Source organism: Rana temporaria, chromosome 3 (assembly GCF_905171775.1).
Source record: "Rana temporaria chromosome 3, aRanTem1.1, whole genome shotgun sequence".
NCBI classification, from domain to species: domain Eukaryota; kingdom Metazoa; phylum Chordata; class Amphibia; order Anura; family Ranidae; genus Rana; species Rana temporaria.
Window position 1 is genome coordinate 13424562 of NC_053491.1, and position 20108 is coordinate 13444669.

The 20108-nt window shown below is 50.0% G+C and overlaps 1 protein-coding gene across 3 annotated transcripts in view; it reads left to right on the forward strand.

Moving 5' to 3' along the window:
• MEGF11 (multiple EGF like domains 11) overlaps nucleotides 1-20108 on the forward strand; it is a 766818-nt gene that overhangs the window by 697730 nt on the left and 48980 nt on the right. For all 3 annotated transcript variants that reach the window (XM_040342265.1, XM_040342267.1, XM_040342266.1), the window contains 3 exons: nucleotides 743-871; nucleotides 1029-1262; nucleotides 18385-18441. In XM_040342265.1, coding sequence (XP_040198199.1) covers nucleotides 743-871; nucleotides 1029-1262; nucleotides 18385-18441 — 420 coding nt within the window. The remainder of the gene's footprint in view (nucleotides 1-742; nucleotides 872-1028; nucleotides 1263-18384; nucleotides 18442-20108) is intronic.

The window sequence follows — 20108 nt, forward strand, 5'->3', positions numbered from 1 at the left end:
AATGAGCCGGGTAGGGGGCGTGGATCATTTAAATTAGGCGCGTTCCCGCGCCGAACGTACTGCGCATGCGCCGTCCCTAAAATTTCCAGACGTGCATAGCGCTAAATGACGTCGCAAGAACGTCATTGGTTTCGACGTGAACGTAAATGGCGTTCAGCCCCATTCACGGACGACTTACGCAAACAACGTCCATTTTTAAATTTCAACGCGGGAACACCGACCATACTTAGCATTGGTTGCCCCTCATATAGCAGGGGCAACTTTACGCGTCGCAAATCTAACGTAAACGTAACTTCACTGCGTCGACCGCGCGTACGTTCGGGAATTCGCGTATTTTGCATACTCGACCGGAAAAACGACGGAGGCGACACCTAGCGGCGAAAAAAAAAATTGCATTTAAGATCCGACAGCGTAAGAGCCTTACGCCTGTCGGATCTAATGGTTATCTATGCGTAACTGCGTATCTAAGAATCAGTCGCATAGATACGACGGCCCAGATTAGGACTTACGACGGCGCACATTGCGTTGCGCCGTCGTAAGCCCTTTGAGAATCTGGGCCAAAGTGTAATTTCTTCAGTGTTGTCACGTGAAAAGATACAAGAAAATTGTTACAAAAATGTGAGGGGTGTACTTATTTTTGTGAGATACTGTAGATCTGCAGGTGCGTGTGTGCGTTTATATCTGCCCCTGCGGGTCCCCCTCCCCCCACGGCATTCAGTGGTTTCCTTCTATTTCCCTGCAGAGTGCCCGCCGGGAACCTTTGGCTACGGCTGCCGGCAGCTGTGCGAGTGTTCGAACAACGCCACGTGCGACCACGTCACGGGGACCTGCTACTGCAACCCTGGCTTCAAAGGCATCCGCTGCGACCAGGGTGAGAGACGCCAGTAAAAAAAAAATGCGCCAGTAAAAAAAAAAAATCAGCTTCGGCTTTCGCAAAACTTTGAAAGTGTTTCCGAGGTGCGGCGCGCCTGATAATGAAAGCGTTCTTATTCTCTGTGTTCCTTTTATTTTTTTATTTTTTTTTGTAGCGGCTCTAATGATGGAAGAACTGAATCCTTACACTAAAATCAGCCCGGCTCACGGCTCCGAGCGACACTCGGCGGGGGCGATCATCGGCGTCATCGTCCTGCTGCTCATCATCATGACGTTGTTGGGACTCTTCTTATGGTACCGGCAGAGGCAAAAGGACAAAGACCACGACATGCCCAATGTGTCCTACACCCCCGCCGTGCGCATGACCAGTACGGACTACCCTCATGCAGGTGCGTTGGACGGCTTACTGCCATTTTGTATTATATTATATATATTTCTCTTATACTCTTTGAAGGACACGCCCTAGCAGGGGCGTCAAATTCAATTTCATCGCTGGTCACATCGGCATTATGGTTGTCCACAAAGGGCTGGAGGTATCTGTAAGAGTAGATGTCCAGAGCGCCCTACCCCCCACCCCTTACATCAGATGTCAAGAGCTTCCCCACCAATAGAAGTCAAGAGTCCCCGCCCCCTTATATCAGTTGTCAAGAGCTCCCCCCCCCCTTACATCAGATTTCAAGAGCTCCCCCACCAACAAAAGTCAAGAGTCCCCCCACCCCCCCTTACATCAGGTGTCAAGAGCTTCCCCACCAATAGAGGTCAAGAGTCCCCCCCCCTTACATCAGGTGTCAAGAGCTTCCCCACCAATAGAAGTCAAGAGTCCCCTCCCCCTTATATGAGTTGTCAAGAGCTCCCCACCAATAGAGGTCAAGAGTCCCCCCCCCCTTACATCAGGTGTCAAGAGCTTCCCCACCAATAGAAGTCAAGAGTCCCCTCCCCCTTATATCAGTTGTCAAGAGCTCCCACACCAATAGAGGTCAAGAGTCCCCCCCCCCTTACATCAGGTATCAAAAGTTCCCCTACCAATAGAAGTCAAGAGTTCCTCCCTTACATCAGATGTCAAGAGCTCCCCCACCAATAGAACTCAAGAGCCCCCACCCCCCTTACATCAGATTTCAAGAGCTCCCCCACCAACAAAAGTCAAGAGTCCCCCCCACCCTCCCTTTCAACAGATGTCAAAAGCCCCCCCCCACCAATAGAAGTCAAGGGTCCCCACCATCCCTTACATCAGATGTCAAGAGCTCCCCACCAATAGAACTCAAGAGTCCCACCCCCCATTCCCCCCCTTACTTTAGATGTCAAGATCTCCCCCACCAATAGAAGTCAGAAGTCCCCCACCCTCCCTTACAACAGATGTCAAGAGCCCCCCCCCTTACATCAGATGTCAAGAGCTCCCCCCAGCAATAGAAGTCAAGAATCCCCCCTATATCAGATGTCAAGAGCTCCCTCACCAAATAAAGGTCAAGAGTTCCCCCCTTATATCAGGTGTCAAGAGCTCCCCCACCAATAGAAGTCAAGAGCCCCCACCCCCCTTACATCAGATTTCAAGAGCTCCCCCACCAAGAAAAGTCAAGAGTCCCCCCACCCTCCCTTTCAACAGATGTCAAGAGCCCCCCCACCAATAGAAGTCAAGGGTCCCCACTGTCTCTTACATCAAATGTCAAGAGCTCCCCCACCAATAGAAGTCAAGAGTCCCCTCCCCCCTTATATCAGATGTCAAGAGCTCCCCCACCAATAGAACTCAAGAGCCCCCACCCTCCCTTTCAACAGATGTCAAGAGCTCCCCCACCAATAGAAGTCAAGGGTCCCCACCCTTTCTTACATCAGATGTCAAGAGCTCCCCCACCAATAGAAGTCAAGAGTCCCACCCCCCATTCCCCCCTTACTTTAGATGTCAAGATCTCCCCCACCAATAGAAGTCAGAAGTCCCCCACCCTCTCTTACATCAGATGTCAAGAGCTCCCCACCAATAGAAGTCAAGAGTCCCCTCCCCCTTACATCAGATGTGAAGAGCTCCCCCACCACATTAGTTTATCTTGGTCTCATCAGACCACAGGACATGGTTCCAGTAATCCATGCCCTTAGTCTGCCTGTCTTCAGAAAACTGTCTTCAGGCTTTCTTGTGCATCATCTTTAGAAGAGGCTTTCTTCTGGGGTGACAGCCATGCAGACCAATTTGATGCAGTGTGCGGCGTATGGTCTGAGCACTGACAGGCTGACCCCCCACCCCTTCAACCTCTGCAGCAATGCTGGCAGCTCTCATACGTCTATTTCCTAAAGACAACCTCTGGATATGACGCTGAGCACGTAACCTCAACTTCTTTGGTGGACCATGGAGAGGCCTGTTCTGAGGGGGTGCCATGTTGACTTTCCAGTGACCAGTATGAGAGAGTGAGAGCGATAACACCAAATTTAACACACCTGAGACCTTGTAACACTAACGAGTCACATGACACTGGGGAGGGAAAATGGCTAATTGTGCCCAATTTGGACATTTTCACTTAGGGGTGTCCTCACTTTTGTTGCTAGGTGTTTGGACATTAATGGCTGTGTGTTGAGTTATTTTGAGGGGACAGCAAATTTACACTGTTATACAAGCTGTACACTCACTACACAACATTGTAGATACAAAGGGCCAGATCCACAGAGAGATACGACGGTGTATCTCTGACGTAGGCCCGTCGTATCTATGCGCCTGATTCATAGAATCAGTTCCGCATAGATATGCCTAAGATCCGACAGGTGTAAATGTGTTACACCGTCGGATTTTAACTGCATTTTAAAAATGGCCGCGGGGGGCGTTCTCGCTGATTTACATTGAGAAATATGTAAATCAGCGAGATACGGCAATTCACAAACGTACGCGGGCCCGACGCAGTGTTGTTACGACGTTTCCGTAGCGGTTTTCCCGGCGTATACTTACCCCTGCTTCTATGAGGCGCAGCCAATTTTAAGTATAGCCGTCGTTCCCGCGTCGATTTAGATTTTTTCTACGTCGTTTGCGTAAGTCGTTCTCGAATACTGATGGACGTCATTTACGTAAGCGTCAAAACCACTGACGTCCTAGCGAAATTTCGCGGACGGCGCATGCTCATTTAAATCGGCGCGGGAACGCGCCTGATTTAAATAGTACACTCCCCCTAGCCGCGGAATTTGAATTCCGCCGGGGGATTTACGATCCGCCGCAGCAAGTTTGGAGGTAAGTGGTTTGTGAATTACCCACTTGCCTCTCAAACTTGCAGCAGCGGATCTTAAATCACATAGATCACGTGGATCTAAAGATCCGCTGATCTATGTGAATCTAGCCCAAAGTGTCATTTCTTCAGGGTTGTCACATGAAAAGAAAGAAAGAAGGAAAGATTTACACAAATGTGAGGGGTGTACTTACTTTTGTAAGATACGGTATAATTCTTTTTTCTTTAGCTGTACATTTCTTGCTGTTACCATAACTTACCACCAAAGAACAACCCTAAATACATTTTCCTGCTCCTGACGATCGCAGTGATACTTTATATGTGTATATTATTTGTTGCTTGTACCCCTAGTACAACCCAGAAACCATAGTGGGCATTTTGCTAATTAAGAAATACTTTAACCATTTAAGGACCGCTCAACGACGATATACGTCGTACCTGTACGTTCCCTTTAAGAGCCCAGCCATAGGGGGCACACGCGCCGCCAGCGGTGTGCTCGCGACACGGTCGTAAGCTCCGTGACTGCGTCCGAGGGACCCGCGGACCCGATCGCCGCCGGAGTCCCGCAATCGGGTCACAGAGCTGAAGAACGGGGAGAGGTGAGTGTAAACAAATCCCTCCCCGTTCTTCCTAGTAAGAGTGTCACTGATCGTCTGTTCCCTGTCATAGGGAACGACGATCAGTGACATCACACGCCCAGCCACGCCACCACACAGAATTACTCCTTTAGGACACACTTAACTCCTTCAGCGCCCCCTACAGGTTAACCCCTTCACTGCCAGTGTCATTTTCACAGTATTCTGTGCATTTTTATAGCACTGGTCACTGTAAAAATGACAATGGTCCCAAAATGGCGTCAAAAGTGTCCGATGTGTCCGCCATAATGTCGCAGTCACGATAAAAATCGCTGATCGCCGCCATTACTAGTAAAAAATAATAATTTATAAAAATGCCATAAAACTATCTCCTAGGGCAGGGGTGGCAAACACAAGGCCCGCAGGCCGAATCTGGCCCGCCAGACCTTGCCATATGGCCCGCGCAACGCCAGGCAGGTTGCCACCACGTGTTTCGGTTTGCCCGGGATTGTCCCGTAGTTAAAATTTTTGTCCCGTGTCTCGGGAGCCTTCAATCTGGGACAATAATGCCTGCCACACACACTGCGCTGTAATTAAATAATTTGAAATCACTGGTTGCTAGGGCCACCCCGCTTGGCGTGTAGCAACCAGTGACGTCACCGCGTCCCGCTCTCTGAGACTCCCGACTCCACCCCCAACTCCTCCTCCAGCCGTGGTTCTTGCAGCAGAGAGAGGCTCAGCATCTTCAAACAGGTCACCTCCGACCTCCTCCACGGCTCCACCCCACTGCCAAGCAGCAGCCCAGTGAGTGGTCTCCGCTGCTCAGCTGGACCCGGTCTGTCCCGACCCCCCACTGCCTGCCCTGCAGTGAGTTTCAGGCCCGGGCCGCGACATCTCCGACGGTCCGACCACCTCCAGGGCCCAGGCAGGCTCCTCCTCCTCGCGCCCGAGCTGCCCGAACTGCATCGGAACCAAAAGAGAAGACCGAGGATGGGCGGGAGGTAGGTGCATCGCACACACCCACCCACCACAGACAGGGGCTGGGACAGGAAGCACTGCATGCCAGGCTAGGGGGGTCAATTTCACTCACCCCCTCTCCCTCATCCATCCCTCCCTCTCTCCCATCCCTCCCTCTCTCTCATCCACCCCCCTCTCTCTCTCTCCTCCATCTCCCCTCTCTCTCTCTCTCTCTCTCATCCCCTCTCTCTCTCTCTCTCATCCCCCCTCTCTCTCTCATCCATCCCCCCTCTCTCTCTCATCCATCCCCCCTCTCTCTCTCTCTCTCTCTCTCATCCATCCCCCCTCTCTCTCTCTCATCCACCCCCCCTCTCTTTCTCTCAACCATCCCCCTCTCTCTCTCATCCACCCCCCCTCTCTCTCTCTCCCATCCATCCCCTCTCTCTCATCCATCCCCTCCTCTCTCTCTCATCCATCCCCCCTCTCTCTCTCATCCATCCCCCCTCTCTATCTCATCCATCCCCCCCTCTCTCTCTCTCTCTCATCCATCCCCCCTCTCTCTCTCTCTCTCATCCATCCTTCCCTCTCTCTCTCCCCTCTCATCCACCCATCCCTCTCTCTCATCCACCCCCTCTCTCTCTCATCCATCCCCCCTCTCTCATCCATCCCTCTCTCTCTCTCCCTCTCTCTCATCCATCCCTCTCTCTCTCTCTCTCATTCACCCCCCCCCTCTCTCTCTCTCTCTCATCCATCCCCCCTCTCTCTCTCTCATCCATCCCCCCTCTCTCTCTCTCTCTCTCTCATCCACCCCCCCCCTCTCTCATCCACCCCTCTCTCTCTCTCTCCCCTCTCTCTCCCTCATCCATCCCCCTCTCTCTCCCTCATCCATCCCCCCTCTCTCTCTCATCCACCCCCTCTCTCTCTCTCTCATCCACCCCTCTCTCTCTCATCCATCCCCCCCTCTCTCTCTCTCATCCATCCCCCTCTCTCTCTCTCTCTCTCATCCACCCCCTCTCTCTCTCTCTCTCTCTCTCTCATCCACCCCCTCTCTCTCTCTCATCCACCCCCTCTCTCTCTCTCCCACTCCTTGTCTCTCTCCCACTCCCAGTCTCTCTCCCACTCCCACTCCCCGTCTCTCTATCCCTCACCCAATGAGATCTGCAAGACTTCCACACACACACCAAACCCCATCCCATCTCATCCCATCCAATCCCATCCACCCCTATCCCGACCCCATCCCATCCAACCCCATATGCAGCAAACTCCTTAAACCTGCGCTCCATTCGCATCAAACTCCTGAACCCTGCACCCCATAAAACCACTAATAAAAAAAAGCAGTGACAGTTATTTATGATAATGAATAGTGGACACCCAGTCCTACAGATACAACCGGCCCTTTGAGGGCAACCATACTGCGAATGCGGCCCACGATGAATTTGAGTTTGACACCCCTGCCCTAGGGGTAGGGCTTATTTTCAGGGTAGGGCTTATTTTCGGGGTAGGGCTTATATTGCAGCCCTCCTGGAAAATAACTCTAGGTCTTATTTTCGGGGTAGGTCTTATTAGACGCTATAACTTTTGCGCAAACTGATCAATAAACGCTTATTGCGATTTTTATTAACAAAAATATGTAGAAGAATACGTATCGGCCTAAACTGAGGAAAAAAAATATATATATATATTTTTTGGGGATATTTATTATAGCAAAAAGTAAAAAATATTGCATTTTTTTCAAAATTGTCGCTCTATTTTTTTTATAGCGCAAAAAATAAAAACCGCAGAGATGATCAAATACGACCAAAAGAAAGCTCTATTTGTGGGGAAAAAAGGACGTCAATTTTGTTTGGGAGCCACGTCGCACGACCGCGCAATTGTCAGTTAAAGCAACGCATTGCCGAATCGCAAAAAATCGGCCTGGTCCTTTAGCAACAAACATTTTTGTAAAATAACAAACATGTTATACTTGCCTCCACTGTGCAGCTCGTTTTGCACAGAGTGGCCCCGAACCCTGTCTTCTGGGGTCCCTCGGCGGCTGTCTCGGCTCCTCCTCGCAAAATCTTTCCACCTTCAAGCTCGCATGGTGGAAAGCTTTTGCGGGCGCGCTCCCGTGATACAGCGGCAGGCGTAGCCTCCGACTGTATCACTCGGCCCCGCCGCCGCGGTGCGCTGCGTCATCGGATGTGATTGACAGCAGCGCCAGCCAATGGCTGCGCTGCTGTCAATCCGTCCAACCTAGCCAATCAACGGCCAGGCTGGGAACCGCAGGCTGGAAACCGCATAGGATGCATTAAAGTGAAAAAACATTTACCTTTACAACCCCTTTAAACCTAAAATATTTTGACCTGACCTTTGACCCTGGCCTTGAGCCCAACACTAACCCCGGCACTGACCATGACCTAGAGATCAAACCCTGATCTAGCTATTTATTCTTCTTTTTATTAATATTATTATTTGTTTTTGGCTGTTTTTTCACACACTTATGTTTGTTTACATTTTTCTCCCCTACAAAGAGAGGAAGATACAATGTATTATATAATGTATCCTGTATATAAACAATGTATCTTTCTCTCCATTCAGAGGAGAGGAAAACACTGGGCAGGATGCACAATGACTGCCAATCAGAGGCTATCACAGCAATCAGGTGAAGGGGAATTGGGACTTCCGGTTCCCAATCACTAGTACGGGATCCGGGGCTCTCGGTGACAAACATTGGTACGCATATTTGCAGCATCATGGAAGAGGACCCACTTCAGTGAAGTCATAAATATATATGTGACCAGGCAGCGGCAAGATGTTTATACCGTGTTTTCCCGAAAATAAGTCCTAGAATTATTTTCCAGGAAGGCTGCAATATAAGCCCTACCCGAAAAATAAGACCTACCCCGAAAATAAGCCATACCCTGAAAATAAGCCATACCCGGAAAATAAGACCAACCCCGAAAATAAGACCTAGAGTTATTTTCCAAGAGGGCTGCAATATAAGCCCTACCCCGAAAATAAGCCCTACCCTGAAAATAAGCCATACCCGGAAAATAAGACCAACCCCGAAAATAAGACCAACCCCGAAAATAAGACTTACCCCGAAAATAAGACCAACCCCGAAAATAATCCCTACCACGAAAATAAACCCTTCCCCGAAAATAAGCCCTTCCCCGAAAATAAGGCCAACCCCGAAAATAAGACTTCCAGGAGGGCTGCAAAATAAGCCCTACCCCGAAAATAAGCCCTAGTTTAAAAAGCTTGTAAAATCCTATAATCCACTCTACTACAGTAGTATATAATGTACAATGTGTGTGTTTCTGTAATATAATTGCGGGGAAGAGAGCTCCGGCGGGTCACAGAAGCGCAGAGCAGCGCTATAACGAAGGTATTAGGCACAATGGGCCAGATTCTTAAAAAAAGGTACAGACTCACCGGATCCATCCGTCCGAAGGGATCCCCCGCATGCGTCGTAATGATTCGACGCATGCGTGGAATTCCTTATATGACAGCGTCGCGCACGTCACTGCGTCATAATCACGGCGACGGCGCGACACGTCATCGCCAGAGGATTTCGGCGCGGATTTCGATTCGATGGAAATCCGCGGAAATCCTCGAGAGGATTTATCCGTGGAAACGGTCCGCTGGTCCGCTGGCCTTAGAATCAGTTACGCATAGATATCCATTAGATCTGACAGGCGTAAGGCTCTTACGCTGTCAGATCTTAGATGCAATTTTTTTTCCCGCCGCTAGGTGTCGTCAACGTCGTTTTCCCCGTCGTCTATGCAAATTAGCTATTTACGCGAGATTCCCGAACGTACGCGCGGTCGACGCAGTGAATTTACGACGTTTCCGTAGCATTTGCGACGCGTAAAGTTGCCCCTTCTATATGAGGGGCAACCAATGTTAAGTATGGCCGTCGTTACCGCGTTGAAATTTAAAAAAGTATGTTGTTTGCGTAAGTCGTCTGTGAATGGCGCTGGACCCCATTTACATTAACGTCAAAACCAATGACGTCCTTGCAACATCATTTAGGGCAATGCACGACGGGAAATTTTAGGGACGGCGCATGCGCAGTACGATTGGCGCAGGAACGCGCCTAATTTAAATGATCCACGCCCCCTACCTGGATCATTTGAATTAGGCGGGCTTGCGCCGGAGAATTTACGCTACAGGCAAGTGCTTTGTGAATCAAGCACTTGCCCGTAAAACTTGCGGCCGCGTAACGTAAACGAGATACGTTACGGTCGCATAGTTTTACGCCGATCTACGAGAATTTTCTTTTCCCTTGCACATTCAAAGTGAGCAAAGCTTTATTGTATTCACTAACATGTACTTTCCAAAACCAAAATCCACTTTCCTAGATGATGATCCTCTTTTCTGCTAGCAGTGGAATCTTTTATATCATTTTCTCCCGCGCACTGCGAACGCCTTTACACAACATTAGCGATAATTTGCAATCACGGCCCATTACGGCTCAGTGCGGTCATAAAATGTTCGCCAAGTTTTTCTGGTCCGTGTCATCGATTACCGCTTTCTGGTGTCATTTAGTAAAAACTGGAATGCCGCAAAATACAAGATTGATGTGCCAAGAGAGGTCTTTATATTACTGGACTGTATATTAACCCCTTCAGGACGAAGGTAGAACAAATCTTAACCACTTAAGGCCCTCTTCACGCGATATACGTCGGCAGAATGACACGGCTGGGCACATCAACGTACTTGTACGTTGCCTTTTAAGCCCAGCCGTGGGGTTGCGCGCGCCCCCCGGTCCGAAGCTCCGTGACTCGCGGACCCGATCGCCGCTGGAGTCCCGCGATCGGTCCCCGGAGCTGAAGAACGGGGAGAGCTGTGTGTAAACACAGCTTCCCCGTTCTTCACTGTGGCGCCGTCATTGATCGTGTGTTCCCTTATATAGGGAACCACAATCGATGACGTCACACCTACAGCCACACCCCCCTACAGTTAGAAACAGACATGAGGTCACACATATCCCCTTCAGCGCCCCCTTGTGGTTAACTCCCAAACTGCAATTGTCATTTTCACAGTAAACAATGCATTTTTTGCTGTGAAAATGACAATGGTCCCAAAAATGTGTCAAAATTGTCCGAAGTGTCCAAAGTGCATTGCATGAATCTCTATGTATTGTCTCCGCTGCCACCCACCATTCAGATGGCCGGCCCCCTGGTGAGCGCCGGCCATCTGAATAACGGCAGCTGGTTGGCTGTGTGGAAGTGTCTATCAGAGCCAGCGGCCTGAGGGCTGTAATCAGCTTCCAAATAGTTAACCAAGGGATGCAGGGGGTTCCCTGGTTAACACTAAGGCCTCGTACACACGGCCGAGGAACTCGACATGCCAAACACATCGAGTTCCTTGGCGAGTTCAGCCCTGAAGCCGCCGAGGAGCTCGGCGGGCCGAGTTCTCCCATAGAACAACGAGAAAATAGAGAACATGTTCTCTATTTCCTCGACGAGTTCCTCGGCGGCTCCATCGGGCTGAAAGTGTACACACGACAGAGTTTCTCGGCAGAATCCGGCTCTGACCGAGTTTCTCGCTGAATTCTGCCGAGAAACTCTGTCGTGTGTACGAGGCCTGACAGGCGTCTCAGCCAATCAGGTTCACCGGGTCTGGTTACCGTTAACCTGATTGGCTGAAGCGACATCGAGGATGGGTGGTGACAATTGCTGGGCACAGTGCAGTGGTGACAATTGCTGGGCACAGTGGTGAAAATTGCTGGGCACAGTGGTGACAATTGCTGGGCACAGTGGTGACAATTGCTGGGCACAGTGCAGTGGTGACAATTGCTGGGAACAGTGGTGACAATTGATGGGCACAGTGGCCACAATTCCTGTGCACAGTGGTGACAATTGCTGGGCACAGTGGTGACAATTGCTGGGAACAGTGGTGACAATTGCTGGGAACAGTGGTGACAATTGCTGTGCACAGTGGTGACAATTGCTGGGCACAGTGGTGACAATTGCTGGGAACAGTGGTGACAATTGCTGGGAACAGTGGTGACAATTGCTGGGCACAGTGGTGACAATTGCTGTGCACAGTGGTGACAATTGCTGGGCACAGTGGTGACAATTGCTGGCCACAGTGCAGTGGTGACAATTGCTGGGCACAGTGGTGACAATTGATGGGCACAGTGGTGACAATTGCTGGGCACAGTGGTGACAATTGCTGGGCACAGTGGTGACAATTGCTGGGCACAGTGGTGACAATTGCTGGGCACAGTGCAGTGGTGACAATTGCTGGGCACAGTGCGGTGGTGACAATTGCTGGGCACAGTGGTGACAATTGCTGGGCACAGTGCAGTGGTGACAATTGCTGGGCATAGTGGTTACAATTGATGGGCACAGTGGCCACAATTCCTGTGCACAGTGGTGACAATTGCTGGGCACAGTGGTGACAATTGCTGGGCACAGTGGTGACAATTGCTGGGCACAGTGCAGTGGTGACAATTTCTGGGCACAGTGGTGACAATTGCTGGGCACAGTGGTGACAATTGCTGGGCACAGTGCAGTGGAGACAATTGCTGGGCACAGTGCAGTGGAGACAATTGCTGGGCACAGTGGCTGCGTTTGATGGCATGGCACGTTTAATGGCACAGTGAGACTGCAATTGATGTTTGTTTTTTATGCGCCCCCCCCCCAAAAAATTTGGAGCACCAGCCGCCACTGCTCCAGTGTGAAAAACCGAGGGCTTTCACACTGGAGCGTTGCGCTAGCTCCTCCACCGCTGCTACCCATTGAAATCAATGGGACAGTGTGGCTATACAATGCGCTGCTTCGGCGGTTTTAACCCTTTCTCACCTGCTAGCAGGGGTTAAATGCGCCCCGATATTGGCCGAAATGCCGCGCAAATCCGCCCATAGCGTCGGTGGTAAAAACGCAATGGGCGGCTCAGTGTGAAAGGGGTCTAAAAGAGACGTTTGGGATTTTATTTTTTTAACCACTTCAGCCCCGGACCATTTGGCTGGCCAAAGACCAGAGGACTTTTTGCGATTCGGCACTGCGTCGATTTAAAGCGAAGGTCCTGCAAAAAAAATTAAATATTAAAAGCCAGCAGCTACAAATACTGCAGCTGCTGACTTTTAATAAACGGACTGCTCGGTTCCCTACTGCGCATGCGCGAGTAGCGCTGCACTTTCCCAATGGTCCCCACTGTCTCCTGGGACCAGTGTTTCCCAACAGTAAAGTTATCCCCATTTTTTTTAATATTATGAAAGATAATGTTACGCCGAGTAAATTCATACCCAACATGTCACGCTTCAAAATTGCGGCCGCTCGTGGAATGACGACAAACTTTTACCCTTTAAAATCTTCATAGGCGACGTTTAAAAAAATCTACAGGTTGCATGTTTTGAGTTACAGAGGAGGTCTAGGGCTAGAATTATTGCTCTCGCTCTACCGATCGCGGCGATACCTCACGTGCGTGGTTTGAACACCGTTTACATATGCGGGCGCTGCTCACGTATGTGTTCGCTTCTGCGCGCAAGCTCGTCAGGACGGGGTGCGTTTTCTGGCTCCTAACTTTTTTAGCTGGCTCCTAGATTCCAAGCAAATTTGTCAACCCCTGCGTTACGCCGCCGCAGAGATATACGCCCAAGGTACCTGAGTCTGGGCCAAAGTGCTGAAAATAATTCGATATAGAACGATCTTATGATCGGGAAATGACGTTTCCTGAAAGCAGGTCGATGGTCACAATGATGTCACCTCAATAGACGTTGGTGACCGTCCTCCACGCCCTCGTTCTTCTCCTCCCCCGATGATTGGAGCAGAACGCGATGATCTAACCATTTACAACCTTTATATCATGTGGAGTTTGTCCTAGCTGCCGATCTGCCGATCCTTGTACTGTATACGTATTATAAAGGTTTATAGAGGTGCCCATGTAAATCAACATCTCCCTCCTCTTATCACCTTCTCCTTGTTTGGACAAGAAGGCTACAATGAAAGTTCCTGAGGAAGCCGGCACTACATCTGGGATCATTTCTGTGCCGTTATTATTTTATCTAGTGAAAAAATTGCTAATGTTTGCGCTTTGCCGCAATTAAATTGAGACTGCTGCACCAAAATATTCCTTCAATACTACGACTGTGCAAATTTAGTAAAAGTGTTAATGAACCCTGCACTCTGTACGTAGTTCACTCCTGAACCCTGCACTCTGTACATAGCGTACACCTGAACCCTGCACTCTGTACGTAGCGTACCCCTGAACCCTGCACTCTGTACGTAGCGTACACCTGAACCCTGCACTCTGTACGTAGCGTACACCTGAACCCTGCACTCTGTACGTAGCGTACCCCTGAACCCTGCACTCTGTCCGTAGCATACCCCTGAATCCTGCACTCTGTACGTAGCATACCCCTGAACCCTGCACTCTGTACGTAGCGCACCCCTGAACCCTGCACTCTGTATGTAGCGCACCCCTGAACCCTGCACTCCGTACTTAGCGCACTCCTGAACCCTGCACTCTGTACATAGCATACCCCTGAACCCTAGCACTCTGTATGTAGCGTACCCTTGAACTCTGCACTGTGTACATAGCGTCATTCGTTATGATTGAAATTTGTTATTTCAAATAAGTTCATAAATTTGAATATAACTTGGAAATTCGAATTCCGAAAATTTGTAAATTTAGAAATTCGGAAATCCAAAAATTAGAAAATCCGAAAATTCGAAAGAATGAAAATCCGAAATAATAACTAACTATTAATTTATAGATATTGTAATTTCCTTTCAAATTTGGCTGTTAGTGAACGTAATGAATCCGAATTTATCCAAAGCTACGAATTATCTGAAATAATAAATGTTGCATCTAAATTAATGGAACGTAACAAATTGATAAAAATGATATTAATAATAAAACGTTTTTCTTATTATTATTTATTGTTATTAACTTGTTACGTTCCATTCGTTAAGATTCATCATTCGTTATTTCAGATAATTCGTAACTTCGGATAAATTCGTATTCATTACGTTCACTAATAGCCAAATTTGAAAGGAAATTACAATACCTAGAATTTAATAGTTAGTAATAGTTATTATTAGTTAGTTATTATTTCAAATTTTCAGGTTTTCTAATTTTCGGATTTCCTTTCTTATTTTCGTTCTTTTGACTTTTTGGATTTTCTAATTCTCGGATTTTGGAATTTCCGAATTTTCAAATTTCCGAATCTTCGAATTTTCACATTTCAGAATCTTCGAATTTTCAAATTTCAGAATCTTCGAATTTTCAAATTTCAGAAAAGAAAGTTCCTGAGGAAAGCGGCACTACATCTGGGATCATTTCTAGGCCGTTATTATTTTATCTGGTGAAAAAATTGCTAATGTTTGCGCTTGGCCGCAATTAAATTGAGACTGCTGCACCAAAATATTCCTTCAATACTACGACTGTGCAAATTTAGTAAAAGTGTTAATGAACCCTGCACTCTGTACGTAGCGCACCCCTGAGCCCTGCACTCTGTACGTAACGTACCCCTGAACCCTGCACTCTATATGTAGCGCAACCCTGAACCCTGCACTCTGTATATAGCATACCCCTGAATCCTGCACTCTGTACGTAGCGCACCCCTGAACCCTGCACTCTGTACGTAGCGCACCCCTGAACCCTGCACTCTGTACGTAGCATACCCCTGAACCCTGCACTCTGTATGTAGCACACTCCTGAACCCTGCACTCTGTACGTAAAGCAACCCTGAACCCTGCACTCTATACGTAGCGCACCCCTGAACCCTGCACTCTGTACATAGCGTATCCCTGAACCCTCCACTCTGTACGTAGCGCACTCCTGAACCCTGCACTCTGTACGTAACGCAACCCTGCACTCTGTACATAGCGTACCCCTGAACCCTGCACTCCGTACTTAGCGCACTCCTGAACCCTGCACTCTGTACATAGCATACCCCTGAACCCTGCACTCTGTACATAGCATACCCCTGAACCCTGCACTCTGTATGTAGCATACCCCTGAACCCTGCACTCTGTATGTAGCACACTCCTGAACCCTGCACTCTGTACATAGTGTACCCCTGAACCCTGCACTCTGTACGTAATGCAACCCTGAACCCTGCACTCTATATGTAGCGCAACCCTGAACCCTGCACTCTGTATGTAACGCACCCCTGAACCCTGCACTCTGTACATAGCGTACCCCTGAACCCTGCACTCCGTACTTAGCGCACTCCTAAACCCTGCACTCTGTACGTAGCATACCCCTGAACCCTGCACTCTGTACGTAGCATACCCCTGAACCCTGCACTCTGCACGTAGCATACTCCTGAACCCTGAACTCTGTATGTAGCACAGTCCTGAACGCTGCACTCTGTACGTAATGCAACCCTGAACCCTGCACTCTATACATAGCGCACCCCTGAACCCTGCACTCTGTATATAACGCACCCCTGAACCCTGCACTCTGTATGTAGCGTACCCTTGAACTCTGTACTGTGTACATAGCGTACTCCTGAACCCTAGCACTCTGTTTGTAGCACACCCCTGAACCCTAGCACTCTGTACATAGCGTATCCCTGAACCCTCCACTCTGTACGTAGCGCACTCCTGAACCCTGCACTCTGTACGTAACGCAACCCTGCACTCTGTACATAGCGTACCCCTGAACCCTGCACTCCGTACTTAGCGCACTCCTGAACCCTGCACTCTGTACATAGAATACCCCTGAACCCTGCACTCTGTATGTAGCATACCCCTGAACCCTGCACTCTGTATGTAGCACACTCCTGAACCCTGCACTCTGTACATAGTGTACCCCTGAACCCTGCACTCTGTACGTAATGCAACCCTGAACCCTGCACTCTATATGTAGCGCAACCCTGAACCCTGCACTCTGTATGTAACGCACCCCTGAACCCTGCACTCTGTACATAGCGTACCCCTGAACCCTGCACTCCGTACTTAGCGCACTCCTAAACCCTGCACTCTGTACGTAGCATACCCCTGAACCCTGCACTCTGTACGTAGCATACCCCTGAACCCTGCACTCTGCACGTAGCATACTCCTGAACCCTGAACTCTGTATGTAGCACAGTCCTGAACGCTGCACTCTGTACGTAATGCAACCCTGAACCCTGCACTCTATACATAGCGCACCCCTGAACCCTGCACTCTGTATATAACGCACCCCTGAACCCTGCACTCTGTATGTAGCGTACCCTTGAACTCTGTACTGTGTACATAGCGTACTCCTGAACCCTAGCACTCTGTTTGTAGCACACCCCTGAACCCTAGCACTCTGTACATAGCGTACCCCTGAACCCTGCATTCTGTACGTAGCGCACCCTTCAACCCTGCTCTCTGTACGTAGCATAATCCTGACGTAATCCTGAAGCCTGCACGCTGTACGTGTTGTGACCCAGATACAACCGGCCCTTTGAGGCCGACCGCACTGCTGATGCGGCCTGCAATGAAATTGAGTTTCACCCCCCTGATCTGGGAGCAATCAAAGGGTTAAATGTGTGCCTATCCAACGTTTGTGTGTGTACTGTGGCAGGAGCTTTTACTAAGGGAAGTGATGGATTTTATTCCCTGCTTTGCAGGGAAAGAAAGTCCATTGCATCCCTGCTGACAGAACAGAGCTCTGCCTTGTTTACATAGGCAGCGCTCTGTTCTGTGTCTCTTCTCGCCAGATCAGTGGGTGCCGGCGGACATCCATTGGCCGGCACCCGCTGATCGGCTTGCCTCCTACCCGGAAGTGCTGAATCACGTACTAGGTACATGATCTGGCACAAGAGAGCCGCTCTGCCGTCGTATAACTAAGTTAATGCGTTCAGGGCAAGCGGGTATACCATCTGTGTACAGAGCGCCTCCAGGTGGCCAAATTGCATTTTACAGAAAATTACAGATCTGCAGATTGAAAAGGAAAGGTGATTTTTAATAACGTTCTGACTTGTGTATCAATTGTATACGCTATATTATTTTATTTATAGTTGCTATTTTTTTCTCCCATGAAAGCGGAGTTACCCTTTACCTTTCCTTGGCCTGGATTCAAGAAGCAATTGCGCCTGTGTAACCAATTGCTGATTCAGGAACCTCGTTACGCCGACTGCAGCCTAAGATATGCGCGGCATAAGGCTCTTATGCCCGCATATCTTAGGCTGCATTCTTGCGATGGCCGCTAGGTGGCGTTCCCGTTGTGCTCAGCGTATAGTATGCAAATTGCATACTAACGCCGATTCACAACGTTACGCGAGCCCTGCGTACGCAGTTTACGTCGTTTCCGTACGGCGGTTTTCGCGTAAGGCTGCCCCTGCTATTAGCAGGGGCAGCCAATGTTACGTATACCCGTCGTTCCCGCGTCGCGAAATTTCAAATTTACGTAGTTTGCGTAAGTGATTCGTGAATGGCGCTGGACGCCATTCACGTTCACTATGAAGCAAATGACGTCCTTTGCCGCAATGCACGTCGGGAAAGTTTCCCGACGGAGCATGCGCTCTACGATCGGCGCGGGAACGCGCCTAATTGAAATGATTCCCGCCCCCTACGGGATCATTTAAATTGCGCGCACTTACGCCGGGCATTTTGCCGGCGCGCCCACGCAATTTACGGAGCTACTGCTCCGTGAATCAAGGGCAGCGCAGTAAATTTGCGGGGGCGCAGGGCAAAAACGTTGCCCTGCGCCTCCGTAAAAGATGCGCAAATCTACCTGAATCCGGGCCCTTGTTTTCACCTTTAATTTCCTAAACTTTTCTTCGGAAAACGTGTTTGCTATTGGTTTACTGATCCATTAATTTTTTCCTATAGTATGTTTGTCTAGTGACTTCCATGTCTCGTTTGTTATACTAGGTGCCTGTACGACGGACAGACGGCAGAACACATACATCATGGAAAATGGCTTCAAAGGTAGGATTGAGCGATCGGCAGGAGGTCCGCAATACGGACCGGTTCATTCCAACCAAACCTGATCATTTATTTCCGCATGGAGCGAATCACTCACCAGCTTTTTATATCTCTCAGGGGCTATACTGAGGCCACACTACTGCTAGTTGCCCCCTTAGCCAATCAGTGTCACAGCCTGGCCACATGGGCATCAAATGGGACACCAAAGTGCTTTCCTGGTCCCTACCAAGTACCCCCCCAGCTGAAGTGACCTATCACCTTATAGGTATTATTGTTACCGCCATGCCAGCCTATCTAATCAGTGGAGCAATGGCCGCTAATGTCCTGTAATATATGAGACTCTGGCATTCACGTATCCCCTTACACAGGGCTGGTTCCTCCCCTTACCAACCTCTGAGCACCATCCATTGGTTCCTTCCCCTACTCACCTCCGGGCACCATCCCTTGGTTCCTACCCACCTCCGAGGACCATCCCTTGGTTCCTCCCCCTACCCACCTCCGAGCACCATCCCTTGGTTCCTCCCCCTACCCACCTCCGAGCACCATCCCTTTGTTACTCCTCCTACCCACCTCCAAGCACCGTCCCTTAGTTCCTCCCCCTACCCACCTCCGAGCACCATCCCTTAGTTCCTCCCCTACCCACCTCCGAGCACCATCCCTTGGTTCCTCCCCCTACCCACCTCCGAGCACCATTCCCTTGGTTCCTCCCCCTACCCACCTCCGAGCACCATCTCTTAGTTCCTCCTCCTACTCACCTCCGAGCACCATCCCTTAGTTCCTCCTACTACCCACCTCCGAGCACCATCCCTTGGTTCCTCCCCCTACCCACCTCCAATTACCATCCATTGGTTCCTCCCCCTACCCACCTCCGAGCACCATCCCTTGGTTCCTCCCCCTACCCACCTCCAAGCACCATCCATTGGTTCCTTCCCCTACCCACCTCCGAGCACCATCCCTTAGTTCCTCCCCCTACCCACCTCTGAGCACCATCCCTTGGTTTCTTCCTCTACCCACCTCCGAGCACCATCCTTTAGTTCCTCCCCCTACCCACCTCCGAGCACCATCCCTTGGTTTCTTCCCCTACCCACCTCCGAGCACCATCCCTTAGTTCCTCCCCCTACCCACCTCCAATTACCATCCATTGGTTCCTCCCCCTACCCACCTCCGAGCACCATCCCTTGGTTCCTCCCCCTACCCACCTCCAAGCACCATCCATTGGTTCCTTCCCCTACCCACCTCCGAGCACCATCCCTTAGTTCCTCCCCCTACCCACCTCTGAGCACCATCCCTTGGTTTCTTCCTCTACCCACCTCCGAGCACCATCCTTTAGTTCCTCCCCCTACCCACCTCCGAGCACCATCCCTTGGTTTCTTCCCCTACCCACCTCCGAGCACCATCCCTTAGTTCCTCCCCCTACCCACCTCCAATCACCATCCATTGGTTCCCTTCCCGACCCACCTCCAAAAACCATCCCTTAGTTCCTTCCCCTACCCACCTCCAAGCACCATCCCTTGGTTCCTCCCCCTACCCACCTCGGAGCACCATCCATTGGTTCCTTCCCCTACCCACCTCCGAACACCATCCCTTAGTTCCTCCTTCTACCCACCTCCGAGCACCATCCCTTGGTTCTTCCCCCTACCCACCTCCGAACACCATCCCATGGTTCCTCC